This window comes from Aptenodytes forsteri, unplaced genomic scaffold (assembly GCF_000699145.1).
Source record: "Aptenodytes forsteri isolate BGI_AS27 unplaced genomic scaffold, ASM69914v1 Scaffold227, whole genome shotgun sequence".
Taxonomy (NCBI): Eukaryota; Metazoa; Chordata; class Aves; order Sphenisciformes; family Spheniscidae; genus Aptenodytes; species Aptenodytes forsteri.
In genome coordinates this window covers 489806-508604 of record NW_008795365.1, presented here as the reverse complement: position 1 = coordinate 508604, position 18799 = coordinate 489806, and the positions used below count along the sequence as shown (strand labels likewise).

The 18799-nt window shown below is 42.7% G+C and overlaps 1 protein-coding gene across 2 annotated transcripts in view; it reads right to left on the bottom strand.

The window, feature by feature from the left end:
- The window catches only part of AFF1 (AF4/FMR2 family member 1), a 124262-nt gene that overhangs the window by 83785 nt on the left and 21678 nt on the right, over positions 1-18799 (bottom strand). The window contains exon 1 of one of the 2 annotated variants that reach the window (XM_009280221.2): positions 18448-18684. The exons of the other annotated variant lie outside the window; for it this stretch is intronic. Coding sequence (XP_009278496.1) covers positions 18448-18464 — 17 coding nt within the window. The 5' untranslated portion in view covers positions 18465-18684. Of the gene's footprint in view, positions 1-18447; positions 18685-18799 lie in introns of those variants that run through there. 2 annotated transcript variants of the gene reach the window in all.

Here is an 18799-nt window from a genome sequence, read left to right as displayed (position 1 = left end):
TGATTTGTGCCTTGGTAACTTTGATTGCATGCTGAATTGATGCTAATGAAACATTACATAAATTTTGCATATATAATCACTTAGACATAAACTGTTGACCAAGTCTGAGACTAAGTTTGGACCTAGCTACACCTAGACTCCTCTCTGAGCAGGAGTTTTAGAAAGCAAGGGGGTCCACTCTGAATCTCATGACTCAACAGGAGGGTCCTCCTTACCCTTTGTGTCTCTGGTCTCTCTGTGAATCATTCTAACTCGAGTGTAACTAAATTTGCCTTTGTATGTTTCTTCCATGCAGTAATTAATAGAGTGAACCTTGCCATCAAACTTTATGATGTCGTAAAAGTGCGACAACATTAAAACCACTTTTGCTAATACCTTTGACAGTGATTCTTTAAGCGATCTAAATCACTCTTTTCACGACATGTACATCCAGCTGAGTGAATACGTCACTGGTTTTCCATAGGAGCCTATCAGCTGACCTTGTCCATGCTCTGCCAAGCAGCTCATAAGTCCATCAGCCGCACTGCCATGTGGTCCACAGGTGCCACGTCATACATCTATTGCCACACAGTGCATCACGTCCTCATTTCACACGCAGCTCAACGTCAGCACCATTTCTCCACAAAGAGCCCCTGCACGCTCCCCACATCATGTCATGGGCGTGGAGCACCAGTTTCAGTACTACTTCATCTTGCTTTGCGTGACACAAGTACATGCACATACATCACAACTTATCTTTTGTCAATTCTCTTCTTGAGGCAACAGAACCATCTGTACCATTGTAAAGCATGTAAGCCTGTTCCCTTAAACACTTCCAAAACACCCCTATCTTTTTCAAAGACCTGATTTCACCCAGCCTTTCCTAAATGCTGTCAGACAGTTTGCAAGGCTGGCAGTGAGACTGCTGCAGAGCCTAAGAGCCTTTCACCTCGTATTTCCGACACAGTCAGAAGGGTCCTCCTTTCTACCCTCTCCTACCATCCCAGCTGTGGGCTAACATGAAGCCCTACAGCTTAATGCAAATAAAGCCCAACGTAAAAAGGAATGTAACATCAGCCTTCATATTTGCTCCTTTCGTGACTGCAAACCCGCAGTTGTTTAAAGAATAAACTACACATCAAATGCTATCAGTGGTTTAATTTGCTATGAAGCATAACAAAAGCAAAACCTACAAATATGAGCATTTGAAACTGTCTCAGAAATATGGGTATGTGCAATTCTGCCTCCTGAATCTTTAACCACCTGCAACCTATAAAGCACATGAGCAAATCTATAATATTTTTTGTGAAACACTCTCCCTGTGTAAAATCCTTCCCAAACAATTGACTAAATCAGACCTAACGTGCTATGAACAAGAACAGGACAGCACTGTAACTAATTTGAGATTAAGAAAAAATTAAAGAATATTAAAGACCTAAATTCTTTCATAGGAATTAGCAGCAAACAAATCATGCAAGAATGAAAAGGTTTCCAATTCTTCTGAGTTTTCCACTTACATAACAGCACGTACCGAGTAACAGGTTGGACAAGTCTTATCTGCATAGCAAGGACTAAGTAGGAACAGAAAGCGATTAGCAATGTTTGTCGAAAAGATCTGCTTATATGCTGAAAAGCCTATTTAAAAATCTTTCCTGCAGTCTCTGCCAGACTATAATTATTCCAGAAGCATTTCCTAATTTTTCCATCTACACACACAAGCACCTGCTAATTTTCCTATGGTTTTTAACTGTTGTTCAATTTTATTAAGAGGCACACATGCTCCGTATCTGAGTACCTCTCTGTGCTGGAGTTTCAAACTGCATTCGAATCATTAGCCTGATCTCTATATAACAAAGCACCTCATTGTCATTCAAAAGGACTTGGAAAGCGTTCAAACTATGCAAGAGCAATAATCCATGACAGGATGCATTAGGCAAGTACCGATGCATGCCTAATGCACACTGCAAAGCATATGCCGCTCCAAAATACACTCTGAAGTATCTTATGTTTCCTTTTTCCTGCTTTTTAAAAATACTTACATGCAGTTCATTTTACACAAGCTATTACTTTTAGTAACTACAAAAAGCTACTCCTTTAAGAGAATAATACTTTAAAAAGCTACAAATACTTTTTTCCTTCAATTCTGAACACATTTTTTCAACATCTTCCTAATTTTCGAATTAAAAAAAAAATAAAAAAAATAAAAAAAAAAATATCATTTTCCTTGCATGATCTGAACCTCTATTTGAAAAGCTCCTATCTTTCCCTCGGTATTAGAAGCCGGATGAGAAACAGTGAACTGCTCAGCTTTACCAATGTTAGCAACACTTGCGTGCAGGCAGTGGGAACAACGCACTCTGGCTCAGATCAAAAGCAACAGCTAGCTCCAGTTCCCACGGGACAGCAGCGTGGGTTTGGCAGCGCCAAGACCCACTGAAAACACTGGAAATCTCTCCAACTTGCTTGGTGCAGGCATGGCGCTTGGTCTGCATCTGTGTGCACCAGAGAGAGAAAGAGAGAGTCCAACAGGCATGTGGGATGTCCCAAACATGCAAAGAAAGGCTTGAGCAACAGAGGGGCTTCTGCAAGCAGGTGAAGTCAGGCATCCTTGTTCTTAGGCAGCACGGGGAAACCACGCAGTAAGTTGTGGGAAAGGGGAGTGCTGGTGCAAACCAGCAAGGCCACTTCCAAAACACTTACCTTGCCTCCCTGAGCAGCATGTGCTCTCAGAGCACATATTCACTGATAACCATGTTCTGTGTTGGAGAGCATGCAGCTGTACACCAAATCAACTGCCAGCTCAATACCAAGTTAATCTTTTTTACCTGCTGCTGCCTAACGTAGGTGAGAGATCCGAAAGACAGACACAGCTTCTGTAAGGACTAATGTGTCTTGAAAGGCTTGCAGCAATACCAAAAAATGATGATGTCAATGTGCCTTTGAGCACATCTCCTTTGCTGCTTAAAAACATGAGGTATTTTTTGTGAATCACATAACACAGCAAAAGCCATGATTTCTACAGGGAGGCAGAGGGACAATGCATTTTCTAGCTGAAATGGCAAACTACTACATACCAGGAGTTATCTGCCAATAATTGGGCAATGTGCTGATTAACACTTTTTCTGGGTTGCCTAAGGACAGTGCATGCATGAGTATCTCGCCACTATTAATTAATCGCTCTTTGTGCATTTATCCTGGTAGAATTTACGTGTCCCACACAGTGAATACCCTGAATGAGGCAATTTCTACCTCCAAAAGCACTTACTATTGTCAGTTTATTTGCCCTGCTTAGCCTGATGCTCAGATTGGCAATAAATCATCGTTCTTAGCAGCTGAAGTGTTTAGTGTCTTTCATTCAATATTCTTTCCTCCCCACTGTCCCCCCCCTGCAAGTACAGTAATCATGTGCTGAATAGTCATTTACAGCACTGCAATTAAGAGATTATTCCATTAGGCTTTGTATTTCTATCCGGTTTTACATTTCCATTAAAAGCACTTTGTTAAACAATTGAGCAACAAACGTAATGCAAGCGCAGGAGTCTCACTAGCAGATGCCTGTCAGGCAGAGCCCCTGTGAAGCAGCCCAGGAAGGGCAGGCAGTGCTCATGGGTCAACAGAGACACCCTCCTCTCATGCGGGGTCCCAAAACCAAGGAGAGGACAGGTAGGACGACTACAGATGGCCCAATGTGGAGTAAGCAATGGAGGAGTTGACTGTCTGCCAGGAGTTTGGGTGAAACTGGGGAAGAGTCACTGGCTAGACACAAATGTGCGGGATGAGTTCCTCTGTAAACACAGCATTGTTGCTCGTGCCTCTAAGAGCAGAGTAAGAAACATCAAGAAAGTTTTACTCCTGTAAAAAGTGACCACTCCTGTCCCTCACATTTCAATACGCATGTGGGGCTCAGGAATTCAAGTATTTCAGACACGTCCAGCATTTGCGCAGCCTCAGTCAACACCTTTACCACCAAGAAAACTGGACAATGAAATAGTTTGCCATTTCTGTGGGTGGTTCCCCTCATCTCCCATTTTACAGTTTGTTGTTTGGTTTGGGGTTTTTTCCCCCCGCCTTCTTTCTTTTTCTGCAGCATCACTCTGCTGCTCTTTCCCAAGTCCTTGCCCTCTGACTGATCCATTTTAAGCCCGTGAGAACTGGAGGTTACTGGTGAAAGCCCTCCTGCTTCATCACGTGCACAACGTTTCAGCCCTTGGCAATGGTCAGTACCAGTGAAGCCCTTGCAAAGTAAAAAGGCTGTGACAAATGAGGAAGATGCTCTTCCTCGGACCTTGGCAGGAAGCACGTGCAGTGAACAGATGTTAGATGCAACTCCTGCAAATGGAAATTAGAGAGGAAACTCAACTTTAGTCGTATTAAAAATAAGCCTGTCTTGGCTATGAGAACATACAGTCACATTGCAGCAACTTTTTTTTCCTTCGTCAAGGAGCAAAACCTGACAGCCAACTGGTAAAAGGCAACTAGTCAAAGTACTTGTTAATTACATTGTAGCTCTTCTATTTCATTGGCTTCCAGACTCCGTATCATTTTGTTTCCAGTTTTAACCTTCTAAGAGATTGGTGTCTTTCCAAGAGTGTTCTCAACCGGCTGTCCTTTTGTCTGGGGAAACCACCACTCTCGAAGGAAGTCACGTCTGCCCAGACAATAATGGTGCTGATTTTGTGCCAAGCTTGCGACCAAGGCTGGAAAATCACACCAAAGTGCTGCAGGAATACGCAGGAGTGGTTTCATCAGGCATATGCAGCATTTTGTCCACTCAGTGGTGACTCAGGATGTCTTCCAGGGATACATCACCTTCTCTGATAAAACCCATCAGAGCCTCTGCCCTTATGAGTGTTTTCATGGCAACAACCAAAGGCCTCTTCGAGTCCCTGTCCTCAATGCCACGGTGGCGACATGGTTTGGAAAGAGAATGAATCAGCACTGCTTCTCCCTGGGGTTCCTCATCCCCTGCCCTCCCACACATGTTCCCAATGACACTTATTCATCGCCCTGAGCACGAGGCAGGAGGTCTGCGCTTTGCTCTCTGAGGGACTGAGCAGATGCCCTACAGTAACCATTGCGTCAAACTTCTGAAGAAAGTTTTAAATTCTTCCGTGTAGGCTGCTGCATTTTCCCTTACCCCCTGACTCTGTCTGTCTAGAGCTACATCCAGTGTCAAGCATGGTGAGCCTCTTGAACAACCTGCTTCCAACTAGACAGCTTCCTGCATCATCACAGGGACACACTTCCTCTGGATTGCTTCACCTCTCTGTTGTCTCTCGCTGCCTCAGAGATTCATTAATGAAGCGTCCACAAACATGATGAGTAACAACTCCAACACCAGCTAACACCCCAAATAACCCAAGAAACATCCAGCCAAGTCATCTGTAGAAAGCTAGGCATTTTCAAGAAAACACAAGCTGATCATAGGGATTTGGAATAACTTTTTTTTTTAAACCACAGGGTAACTAAATCTCCCTAAAATCTCAGCACACACTTTCTAATACATTCTGTATCTTTTCCATCTTACTCAATTGCTTAGTTGTCACAGTTAATAAACATGCAACCACAAAAGAGTAGATGTTTTGCACAACAAACTTGTTATGCGTAAGTATTTCTGGAAGCCACTTGAAAAATGGGAGGAAGGAAAGAACAGAGTGTCACTATTTCTGCATTTTCCTATTCCACCTGAAACTTTCCTTTTATCGATCCTCAGAACAACTCTTAGAATCCTTCCCGGCCAGCATATTGTGCCTTAGCCCCACATTTTTTCACTTGACACAGCCCTGCTTAGAAATATGATGCTTGTAGCAATACACACAACAGAGAAAGAACAAAGGAAATGGTAAGGTTAATATCCCTCCCCTCTCCCATATCTCTTTTTCCCTCTGTCATGCACATACGTAGAAATCATTCCTCAGTTTCAAGCTGTGAATCAGGAACCCATTTTAAGCACCTGCTTATACACACGCACATGCAAAAACCATCCTCCATGTAAAAGCTCCAGGTCAAGAATTCATTTTGAGCACAAGCTTGAGCACAGCTCTAACATGAACGCTTTCTTGAATTGGACTTGAAAGCTTAAAGCCAAAGGAAACTAGAAAACCAGATACTGGTCTAAATCCCTCCTTTCACCAAAGTAGTTCATTGCCTTATAATACACAGTTTAAGCCTCTCAAAAGATGTCAAGGGAACAGATCAGCTGGAACCGAGTGCACATGCTGAAGGCTACAATTTGGCCCCGAATGAGACCGATATAGAAAAACCCAGAGGAATCCATGAAATTCAGAGCAGCAGCTGTAAAAACACCTTGCACGTACACCCTGCTGAGCCCTGGCACGTCGCCTCTCGCCGCCGCCTCAGCTTCCAGCATACCCTTGGCAGGCCAAACTCACACAAACCATTTCAACCCTCCTCTGGTTTCCTACTTTCCATCGAGACTTCGCTGTGCATCAGCAGGATCCAAGATCTGTATCTAGTCAGTGCCTGCACCTCACTTGCACTCCATCTTATTTGCACTTACTCACCAAGGGAAAGAGAACAGGAAGGGGTGAAAGAATATTTCAAGGACTTTCTAAGAAAACTGCATGACTTAATTAAAGACCTTTTAAACGCATCATATTAACCCCAGTGACTGCTACTGTTTTTTCAGCCCTCACGTTCTGGTTCTTGTGTGTTCAGGGACTTCTCTAAGGGAAAGAAAGAAATATTGAACAAACAAAAACAAATCATTATTTGCTTGGCAGGTTACTGTACATAAATGGTCTTTAAAGTTGTTACACTCAAGTAAACATAGCTTATATCAATATCATCTGTACATTTCCGTCATTAGGCTGAGAGGGAGGAGGATGGCCCATTTTCAAGGAAGCAATTTTTAAAAAAGGAAACCATTAACTTGATATTTAATCAATGTACAAAGGAACAGGGAAGTAAATAAGTAATTTTCCCAGTATTTCCCCTGTCCATAAGTTGCATACTTTTTCACCTGCCCTATGCATGACACCCCTTGCCCACCAAATTAACAGCTAGAAAGCAACGGACCGTAGGAAAAAATGAAAGGACAGCTAATACAGAAATCCATCAAAAGATAAGCAAAAGATGGGTTGGGACACAGAAAGAAAAGTCTTCAACACAGTCCCTTCTTTTATATGGCATTTCTGTCAGATTTTTTCAAGGGGGGGAATATTTTTAAACATGACTTTTGTGTTTTTCTTTTGCTATAGCTGAAAAAAGGACTTTTTCTCCCCCTCCCCACTGTTTTGGCTAGCACAAATGATTACTGCCAAATCAGAAAGCTACAGGAATAAGCACTCTTAAGGGAGCTAAGTTGAAATGGTACTGAATGCAAGACCCTTGAGTGAGACACTGCATGCTCCATACATGTCTCTATATAATTAAGTACAGCACAGATACCAAGTCAGTTCTTAGGATAAGGACTGAAACAACTGTATTGGGCCACAAAATGACACAAGGTTCAGTCCAAAGGACGGAATGTCAACTAAATGTTGATTAGATTTAAAAATTAACCCAGATCACATCTAGCTTCATAAGCATTACAGGATAGGGTTTTTTTTGTGTGTGTGATTTTCTTTTTCTTTGTTTTGGGGTGTTGTGTTTTGTTTTTAAATAGCACAGTTCCTAAGTTTTCATGATAAATTCTCTCACAAGTTGTTCAAATAGCAAAACAACATCAACACGCACCAATACAGCTGCCAAAACAGAGCCTGAGAAGCTTTTGGTTGCAATTACCAAATTATGTTATAATTACAAACTGCTTTCATTTATTTAAGAATTACAGAAAGAAGGTTCTGGCTGTGAAACGCAGTGCTAGACTACATCAGCTGTCTATATTGTAAGAGAAAGGAACAACAATAGGCTCCCTGCACATAAATTCAGTCTGTTTCTCCAAAGACTTATGAAAAAGGGATGTGTAATGAGAGAAACCTATCTACTGTAGGTCAGTTCGTTCAGTTTACTTAACTGACTTGGAAAGAAAACACACTTTCCAAATCATTAGGAACCAGACTGATTCACATATTTAAGTAACGGAAGAACCAGCTTGGGAGCCAAGTTTTAATGTTATCATTTCTGCAGACTGACAATTTCATCCATCCACTTTAATCCACTGTGGTCCTACTTGTGCAGAGTTGCACTTCTGTGCACCGCAGCACTGAGCAACAGCACTATGCTATGCTCAGTGACATGCTAAGGTAGGTACAGAAATTCCAGTTTGGGGCTATCTCATTTTGGCTCGCTTGGAACCAAGGTTGAGGTCATCCCATTTACCCACTAAGAGTTTGAAGCTGGTCTGGAAGGAGGGAACAACATCAAGAAAAAGTTAAGGGCATCTTCAGAGGGAAAGTCTAGGCTTTGCTGAAAAAAAGCTGTTAACATTTTTTCTTCTCCTTTCCCAAGTTAAATTCTTCATCCCAAACTGGCTAGGCTGCCTTGTAGGCACAATTCATGTATCTGCATAGAAAGTTTTTTACTTAACTGACTTGGAAAGAAAACACACTTTCCAAATCATTAGGAACCAGACTGATTCACATATTTAAGTAACGGAAGAACCAGCTTGGGAGCCAAGTTTTAATGTTATCATTTCTGCAGACTGACAATTTCATCCATCCACTTTAATCCACTGTGGTCCTACTTGTGCAGAGTTGCACTTCTGTGCACCGCAGCACTGAGCAACAGCACTATGCTATGCTCAGTGACATGCTAAGGTAGGTACAGAAATTCCAGTTTGGGGCTATCTCATTTTGGCTCGCTTGGAACCAATCATCCCATCATCCCATTTACCCACTAAGAGTTTGAAGCTGGTCTGGAACAACATCAAGAAAAAGTTAAGGGCATCTTCAGAGGGAAAGTCTAGGCTTTGCTGAAAAAAAGCTGTTAACATTTTTTCTTCTCCTTTCCCAAGTTAAATTCTTCATCCCAAACTGGCTAGGCTGCCTTGTAGGCACAATTCATGTATCTGCATAGAAAGTTTTTGATAAAAAATGAGTTTTCAACGTGCATTCTTGCACAAAAGGCTGCAGTCTGTAGATAAAACGTATAGCTATTCACAACCAAACCTTAAGCACACCTTTGTACTCAGAGATATTTATTTTTGTGAGAGATGAATTAAACCTAGTAACTTTCCCTTCAGCTGTTATTAATGGTTCCCTAGCAAGCTACAAAACTGCTCAATACAAACACTGGTATCCCGCTAAGAAAGTCTAGAAAGTAAAGCTTTTTTTCCCCCCAAATGAAACCTGCTGAATGATATGCTAGAAAGAAGGGTTTTTTTCATAGGTAACCTATGGAAAAAACACTCTAACATCTTTTACAGCTAGATGGCACATCTTCACAGCATTATTAGTGTCATCCATGTTCTCTTTCAGCTTTCTTACTTGCTACTGCTTGATTACACTGTACTATCTAACTTAGGAACTCTGGGTTTTCCCAGCAGGGAAGAATTTCTGCCAGCTCCTTCATCTATCACATCATTTTTATCCCGATAGCTTGATGACAATTAAAAATTCCCTATACCTAGGAGAACAAAAGCCATACAGGTATTCCTTTATCAGCATATGCTTTTAACAGAAAAGGCTGGGACTACTTGTGCCATTTTTGTTACAAATAAATAGAGAACTGCAAGGGAAAGCTTTATGGCAGTTAATTCACTAAATGACCAAAAGTCTTTTTTCAAAGGTGAAACACTGAGTTACTGAATTTTTCCAAGTTAGCCAATTTAGGAAGGTTTTTTTGTCTATTATTTTTAATGCCTCAGTGTATGAGTCAACTGCTTTTCACACAGAACGCAATGGGAAAAATCCCCCATGTCTCTGAATACCACATCTCATTATTACAGTGTTTCTAAAAGCAGATTAGACTTTCTTAAAGAACAGAACACAATTCTACCTCTTTTTCTGTCTCTCCCCAATTTGGGCACTTGCACAGAATTTTCTTAAGCTCTAGACTAGTAGTTTTTTTACTCCTGTAGTCCATTACACAGAACCAGGCATTTCCTCTTAGGAGGGTCACAAACACTAGCTAAGCAAAGAAAGCCTATTACTAGTTTACTGAAGCCAGCCCATGTAAAATGGACAGGGATTTGCAAACAGATAAAGATCGTTAACGGTGTTCCAAAACCTCTGCAAAGTGATCACATTCCCTCTAAATATTAAGAGACTCATTCATCTTGTTTCCAGAATGAAAGTTATAGAATATCATGTGTTAAATCAGAAACCCAAAATCAAACCCAAAACTTCATATATTTAAACATTTCTGAGACACAGAGCATCTAAACAAGTTGAAAATCAGGGGCTTTCAAAAATGAATGTGCATAAAACATATAAACTCCACATGCCTCTGAACTGACATTCTTAAAGCCTTAAAACTAGATAACTATTTTTGAAGGGAGAAGTACTGCTTCGAGTACTGCCGTAAGTTTCCTATCAGCCTGCACAAGAGACAACCATGGGGAAAGCATCCTACAGCAAAGCTCCCTCTCCAGACTGGGATGCACCTCAAATCTGGGTGCCCATCAGCCAAGATCGCTCTGCAGCACAGACTGAGAATTAACTGCAAGCCAGGCTGCGACTGAAGAGTTTACAAGTGGGCTTGGCTTTCCCGTAGCAAACACTAAAGAGAGGCACAAGTGAGAAAATAGCAAACAGACCAACCACAACCAGGTATCGCACTGGTGAAGGCAGGCCCCAAAACAGCCTTCTCCGAGAAGGGCGATGAGTTTTATTTCTCATGTGCTAACTCAGGCAGTAATCAGTTTGGCACAACAATCACAAGAGACAACATGGTACAAGGTCTCAAGTACCATCACGTTATTTCTAGTGACTGCTTTCCATTCTCCCCATTTCTCCCCAAAACCAAGTACCAGAACCAAATTGAATCACCTCACTCACACACTGAAGACGCAACACAATGGTTTAAAAAAAGAAAAAAGGAAGAGTAGCTGTACAAATTATTTTTGCCAAAGGACATCCAGCAGGAACAGAGAAGTAACTGCATTCCTCGTGTCAGACTATATTGCGCTAGTAATGGAAAAAATGAGTTTCTCCAAAAGAGGCACATACTATGAACCCAGTGATTTATGCATGAGGCATCTTCATTTTTTCTATCTATATAAACCACAGGGGTTTTAGTACTTTTTAAAATTTATATAGACAGACAATTCTAGAAGTAACTTTAAAAACAACATTAAAAGGCGGGTGTAACATTTCAGTAAAATTGAAGAGAGACTTTCAGGCTGGACTAAAGAAACATCATGGTCCCACTGGACAGAAATGGGTGTTTTCTTTCACCAATTAAGAGTTAACTGCTGGACAAAGCAGACTACCCTGCTACAAGGGGTCTGCAGGGTCTCAGCAAAGAAGGGAGAGACAGTGATCCAGAAGAGCTCTTTAGCCAACACAGCTTACATTTACCGTCCCAAACCCATCCCCCCAAAAGCCATATGCCAGAAAAAGCAGCCTCACTCACTGGTATCGTGCAGTTTACACTAAGCTTTGGCCAACACAGTTATCTCACCTCTGCAGCATATTTGTTGCCTGTACTTTTAGCAATGCCAGCAAAACTTTTCACGGTAAACACGGCCTCGAAGCTGCAGTGACAGACAGACAGACATGGTAGCCATCAGGGATGAGGGCCTCTAGGTAATGGCAACGCTAAGGGAGTCTTTAAAAAAACCAAGCAAACCTCCCTGCTTCGCAGCATGGCTAGCCCATGCCACCTTTCTGTTAGCACACATTATTTTAGCAAAGGTATGAAGAAATAAGTCCCTAGTCTGACAGCCTGTTCTCAGCAGAACCACAGGCTTACTGGCACCAGGAAAAACAACTTTTACTAGAACAGCTTGTTCTGCCGAGGGCTGTGGAGACAGGGAAAAGAAAGCAGCATTTCACCAAAGCACTTCTAAACTGCCAGCATATTCCCGGTCTTCAAATTAGGATGATTTTTCCAAAACAGCCTACTGGGGGCAGAGGATTCTTGAGAAATAGCTGCAGACCAGTTATGAGGGAGAGTTTCTAAGCTGTGCTTGCAAAGATGAATAATCTCAATAATATCTTTTTAAGCACAATCTAACAAACTGCAGATGCACAAGAATACTGAAAGCAATTTCTTACCATATGTCTACAACTCTCTAAAGATGTAAATATCCCTTTACTGCTATACATTTTAATAATTCCTTTCAATTTCAGATGCTAGCAGATACCCATATTTTGAACTGTAATGCCCATAACTCAGCTCAGGGAAGAGGCACGTGCACTCATGCTTTCTCACATACACACACCAGCTGCTAAACACTACTGTGCCATGAAGGAGCTGTTCATACATCAATGAATACATCATTTGCTGCTTATAGATTACACATTAATTTGCTACATAGAGATTATATGGTATTCTAAGCAAAAAATGTATAGAATAAAAATACTACCATATGCTTGTGAGTTTGCTCTTTTGTTTCTTTTTAAAAAGGGCTTCCTGCTTAGGTTTTGGTGAATTGGGGGCAGGAGCATTTTTGTTGTTTGTTGTTCTTTGTTGCTTTTTTTGTTGTTCTTGTTTGTTGGGGTTTTTTTTTACAAGTACAAAAATGAAACCCACATTTTTTACAGTTCTGAGAATGAGTTACTGTTGTCTCTGAGGTTAAACATTAACAATTTGCTTGTTGAACTTTCTCTAAAAATTAAAGTGGGGACATTATTTTCTCTTAACCTGATGGGTAGCATTGCAAAAACAACACTAAAGGAAAACTTTAGGTTACTGGTACAATAAACACTCAGTACAACTAAAAATGACAACTCTACACACTAAACAATATCTAAGCCTAAACTAATCCAGAAGACAGACATCTTCATGAAGCATATGGCACCTGTGATGAAGGTTGCCTATTCAAACCTGCATAGACACCTCAGCTTGACAATGCTGAAAACAGTATTAACACTAGCAGAGCACCTCCTCAAACGCAGTTTTGTGCCCACACACCTGCTTTTTCTCCCTGCCTGCCACCTCTCCCTTACCCTACAAGAATAAGGCAGCAAAAGAAATGCACTTTTTAAAACCTGTGCAATAAAATAAGGTGATCAACAATTTCTGCACCTTAGCAGTGTACAAAAGAGCTGGGGGCTAGCTCTGCACAAAGCAGCCATCACAGCCAAGAGGAAAGACGGGCGGGAAGGATTCTGCCTCTCACCGCTTTCCACAGCTGCTTGATTCTGTACAGATCTAGAATGCAACTTCTCTTCCCCGAATTGTCTGTGAATATGCAACTGTGGAAAATCTGCTCATAGCACATGCAGTAGCTCTTGTCTGTTCCCCATAAAAGCATTCTGCAGGAGCAATGTAGCTCTACCTTAATCCACCTATGATAACACTGCATTTTGGAGCAGTATCTGCCCCAGCCAGTTGCTCCGCCCCAGCCCGTGCTACGTGTGTCTTCTCATTTTTATCATGGACACAGATGAACTGCAGCAGCCAAAACTGCAAAACACAGCATAGCCAGCACCACATGTTATACATGTGGTATAACATACCACAGGGGAAAAAAATCTCCACGCTGTGTTCAAGCCTGAACAGGATGAGTACTTTCCCATTTTTTTTTGAGGCTCAGGCATCTCTACATTAAAGTAACTCTTTCGTCATGGTGCTCGCGAGCTAGGCAGTAAACCAGCCTCTGCGCTCCCAACCACCCTGCGCCTGAGCCAGGCCTTAGGAAGACACCCTGCACTCGGTGGAGAACTCTTCCTTGCTTCACTGTAGTCCACCTCATGAAGAACAATGTCTTTGTAGCATTCCTATGTACTTTACTGAGACAGCTTTTCTATTATACTTTAAAGGCATTTAAAAGCTTCATGCTGTCATTCATTATGACTACGCTCAGAAGGAAAGTGCTGAGGAGAATTTATGCAGTTCATTAAAAGTTTGTTTCCTGCTATTCATGCTGCATCTTGCAGTTGAACTAGCAAATGATTTTCTCATAAAAAGCAGTGAGAAGATGCCTCTCTCTACAATACAGATTCAGACCCAGGAAAATTACGTGATCTAAGGAAACATTCCCTTCTATACCAGCTCAGGTATACCATGACAATAGTACTTCAAAGTTTTCAAGGGCCTATTACAATTTGGAACCCCCACCGCAAAAAAAAAACCAAAAAACCAACAACCAAAAAAAAAACAACCCACCAACCAGCCAACCCCAACACACAAAAAACCAATAAACCTACTTGAAAAATCCACTTCCCTGTGAGCATCTCTTCTCTGGGGGGGAGCTTCAGCTGCAGGCCTGCCCCAAAGCAATAGACTCCAGGCTCAGAAAGTCCAGGCAATAAGGAACTGTGAACTGAAAATCCCCAGCAGCCCGCAAAACATGCCATGGATCAGTTAGGCATTTCGTTCTGGAGAAAATAGGGTTGTATTTCCACAGGTAGGGCTAGTAGCAGTGTACAAGTAAAACTGACAGGGGTTCACAGGATGTTTTAGCTTTCAATAGACAGGTAAACTCCAACAAGACATTGTTTCAGCCCTTCTTCACCTACATCAACTGACTGGAATGCAGCATCACCAATACTGGCATTTGCCTGTATCAACAGGACCCACAAAACAAACAAGTTATGAAACATGTCTTTAGATCTGGCCTGGAAAGCTGTGAAACAACGTCGAACGAAATCAAGCTGCATCATTCAGCGTAGCTTCTCCTCAGGGAAAAGCCTCAGCGTTATTCCCTTTAGAAGAAACTGTTGTGTTGCATTTACCATGTTTTAAATGCAGATATGGCCACATTTTATATCTGCATAGTGTCACCTTCTTTTTCTATCAAAATGAGTGGTACAGCCTTGTTTCAAGACTCTTCCAGATTTAGCTGGTAAAACTTGGCTTTAGGGGGTGGAAACAGAGGGCTTCCCAGGCTGCTGTCCATCATTACCCTTCTCTGCAGGGCTGACTCGGGAGAGAGAGCAGGGTGGGCTCAGCAGGGATGACAGCACAACGCTCAGATTTCATGTTGCTCTGACTGTGTTACTGTAACTCACCTATGTACAAAGATTAGGAAATTGCATTCATTCTGCAAACCTGCAATCATACTTATCATGACCACTTCGAAAGGCAAGTTATACGACAACTGGAAATTCTTAGCGTCCATAACAACAAAGTATTTATTTATCCACCAATTTTAAATAAAATAAGTGTAACCGACAGGGTCTACAGATAATTTAAAATTATCCCAACCAGCCTAAGAAAAGCAGCCTACATCTTCAAAAAGGCAGCTGTTTATCTAAAGATCCTCAGCTTGCGATTGCTGCAGTAGAGCACACATTTTAATGAAGAAGGAAGCAGAAGAGAGATGGGCTCGCCACTCAGTTAAGGAGCCATATCCTCATGATATCCACTGATCACTGGTAGTAGCTGGTAGTGAGTGCAGGTGCCAATCTGCCCCCCACACCTCCTAGGGGTCCTGCTGTATCTCAGAGCAGCTGAACAGCACGTGATGAATATCACACCACATTTAACAAGGAAGTAAACTTGTCCTCATTCAGATTGATTCTGCTTCTGCTCACACGTTCCTGAACATACCATAAAAACCTGACACAAGCCGTGTTGCCCGGGGACACTACAGGCGTTAGATCATCCACACGTTCCAGAAGCGAGTGCATAGAAAGCTACAGCTGCAAACCTACAGCTCAGCTAGCAACTTAAAAAAAAAAAAAAAAAAAAAAAATCTACATTATACACAAAACAATGCTAACTGGAGGATAGTTTCTCCACCTAACGGCTCTAGATATAAGCTATTTACAGCAGCCATTGGTAGAAGCTGATCATTCTTAAACAGCTGAAACAAAAACATACCCAACTCACCACATAATCATTTCTTAAGATTTACTGTTTTAAAAAATGTTACGGCATCCATTAGCACATCAGTTTCTCAGTCATCACCATTACAGTTTTTAAAATGCTGAAGAGCAGCAACAGGCACATTTTATCACCTTGTTTTCCTTACCCTTCCACCCTTCAAAACAATGAAACCCAAATGCTAGGTGAGCTGCCCAGGATCACAGCACTGAAGCGGAAGAAAGGATGCAGGATTTTCTTGTTACCAAACAGGCGTCATCCCCAATGTCACACCCCTTTCACTAGCTGAAACATACAGCATGTGACAAATAGCAAACCCAAGCAGATGGAGGAGTGCCCGAAGGCCTCATACAGAGTGATACCCAAAACACTACAGTGCTCTGTATCATACCACCTTATCAGTAATTTACTGAGCTTGCAGAAATTGTTTGTATTTTTTACAAAGGAGAAACGAACACAAAAAGCTCACCCACATCTTTTGTCAGCTACCTAGCAGAGTAAACCCTCTGACATGTTTTGGCAAATTAATTCTGGAGACATGTGGCCTCTCAGTCCCACGCAGTATAACTCCAATTATTTATTGTGAATATGAATTCATCCTTCACTGTTGAATAAAAGCTTCTACACACCCACAAAGCACAAATCTCTTGGACTGAGATGGATACTCCTGCTGACCTGTGCCACTGAAACAGAAATACCACAAGCACCAGGCTTTCTGGCAAATGTAACCTCTCTCCTGCAAGAGATTCATTTCTGCTGCTCATATTCACTCCTACTCTCTCTTAAATGTCTTAAAATGAGCAATAATCAGAGACTTTAACGCTGATCTTCAAGCACACAGAGGTTACCTTCTTACTCACTATGCTGAAATGCTCTGACGCAGTTTTACAGCTTGAGTGCCTCACAGCATCCTGACAAAAGCAAAAGCCAACGCACACGATGGAGGAGAAGAGAGGGTACAGGATGGCAGGTGTACGTCTTGTCTCCATGCCCGTCTCAAACAGTAGGTGTGGGGCACAGTCCTTTCACCTACCCCGCAGTGCTCAGCCCCATGGATCCAGCCCTTTGTCCATTTTCCTCACTTTCAGTTTGAACCACTCAGCATATAAAACTTTATTCTCTGCGCCTCCCACCTTACAGGTTAGGGATGTGGTTCGCTGACCCCAGTGCCAGCCTTGCCCTTTCTTGGCCAGTTTGCTGAGGCTGGGGGCTACTGCTGGGACCCGGCTCCCACGTGCCCTCCTGCCACCCAAGAAAATGGCTGTGCGACCTCTGAGACATCAAGCGTGTCCCTGGCCTTGGAGCCAAGCCAAACTTCAAGGCCAGCCAGCGGCACTAAGATTTATGCTGTATCCTCTCTTAGCATGCAGGCCTATTAAAGCAACGTGCTGATAATGCAGGCCAGTAAATCATGTGAATAAGTGATCATACAAAGGAAAAAAAGATGCTGAAAAATTAAACCTTTGCCTCTTTGTTAAGTACTCCCAGTCTCCCTACATGCAGAGAGAGCAGGCAGTCGGAGCTAGAGAAGAGTTCAGCTGTTAACGAAGCAATCAATCTTCCCGTCCTTCCTCCCCAAACCTTAGGGCTCTGTCATTTTGCAGTTTGTAATTTAAAGCCAGCTCTTGCCTTCAAACCTGCAGAAAAGCACCACTTTGAAAATACACTGCGAGTGCCAAACTTCTCTGTAGGATATGCCACCATTTTTAATTTTTTTTCCTGCCTGGAGAAAAGGGGAGCAGGCTGGCTGTTTGGTATGAGACTAAAGAGCAAAAAGAGGAGTTTCTCTCTTCGGCGTTTCTGAAATGCCCATTAAAGCGTCGTAAAAGCTAAAAGGCATTTAACAGGTACCTTAAATAGCACTGCTTCATCAAGTACTATGACTTAAGAAAAGCTGCCTCCCCCATGCTGAGTGTGAAATTTACTTTAGACAGGACGCCCCCCCCCCCCCCCCCCCCCCCCCCCCCCCCCCCCCCCCCCCCGAGAGCAGACAAGAAGTTGTTTCTTTAAAAACAGTTAGTTGAAAAGTATTTAACCAAGACTGGTATATATGCTTGAATTTTGCTCCCTGACAGCAACTACATTGGATCATTCTTTTTCATACTCTTCTCTACAACCATTTTCTACCCTCCCACCTATCCAGCAGATTTGCACACAAGCAGACACAACCTGCTTCCATTTTATACAGCCAGCTCTCCAATCCAACCAAATATAAACCATTTACCTGTTAAAACATTGCTGTAAGCAGTCACAGAAACCTGTTTAGACTAGGCTGGTTACAGGGGGGGAAAAAGCAAACAAATAATAGACAAGTCCACAAGGGAGAAGAAAATCAGTTTCAAAGAACTATTAACTTGTTGGATGGGGAGAGATTTGACAGGGAGCAACTGAGACTTTGTTTTTCCTGTTAACAGAAAGTTCATGCTGAGAGGAGGTAGTGGACACTTCAGTAAGCAAAACACATGAACAAAATCTATCCAGGACGCATCTCCAGACACATTTCTGCGAAACACCGTGTAAAAAGCAAACTGTGCCCGAAAAGGAGCGAGGGCATCATTAACGACACCGCACTATGAAAAGCCCTCAGCGAAAGCCACCGACAGCGGTAAAAGTTGTTCAATGCCCTACCTCGACTGGGCAGCCATCGTGAAGTTTATACTGCCAAGCGTCCTCTATCCATGAGCTCCTTCCCCAGCTGCCCAGGCTCTAACCCCCTGCCAAAATCTTCTCTTCCATTTGCCGGCTGCCTTCCTGCCCGTTTCCCCGTTCCCGTGAACGTGCCCCTCCAGAACGTCACTGAGCCCCTCGCTGCCCGAGCCCCGGTTTCCCGAGCCCGGGCTGGCTGGCGCAGGGTTGGATTACACCCATTTTGATCGACATCCGGGCACCCGGGCCCTCCCCCGGCTCGATGCATTCCCGGCCGGCGGGGAGGACGATGCGGCCCTCGCACTTTCAGCTGGCGGGGCGGGGGGGGGGCCCC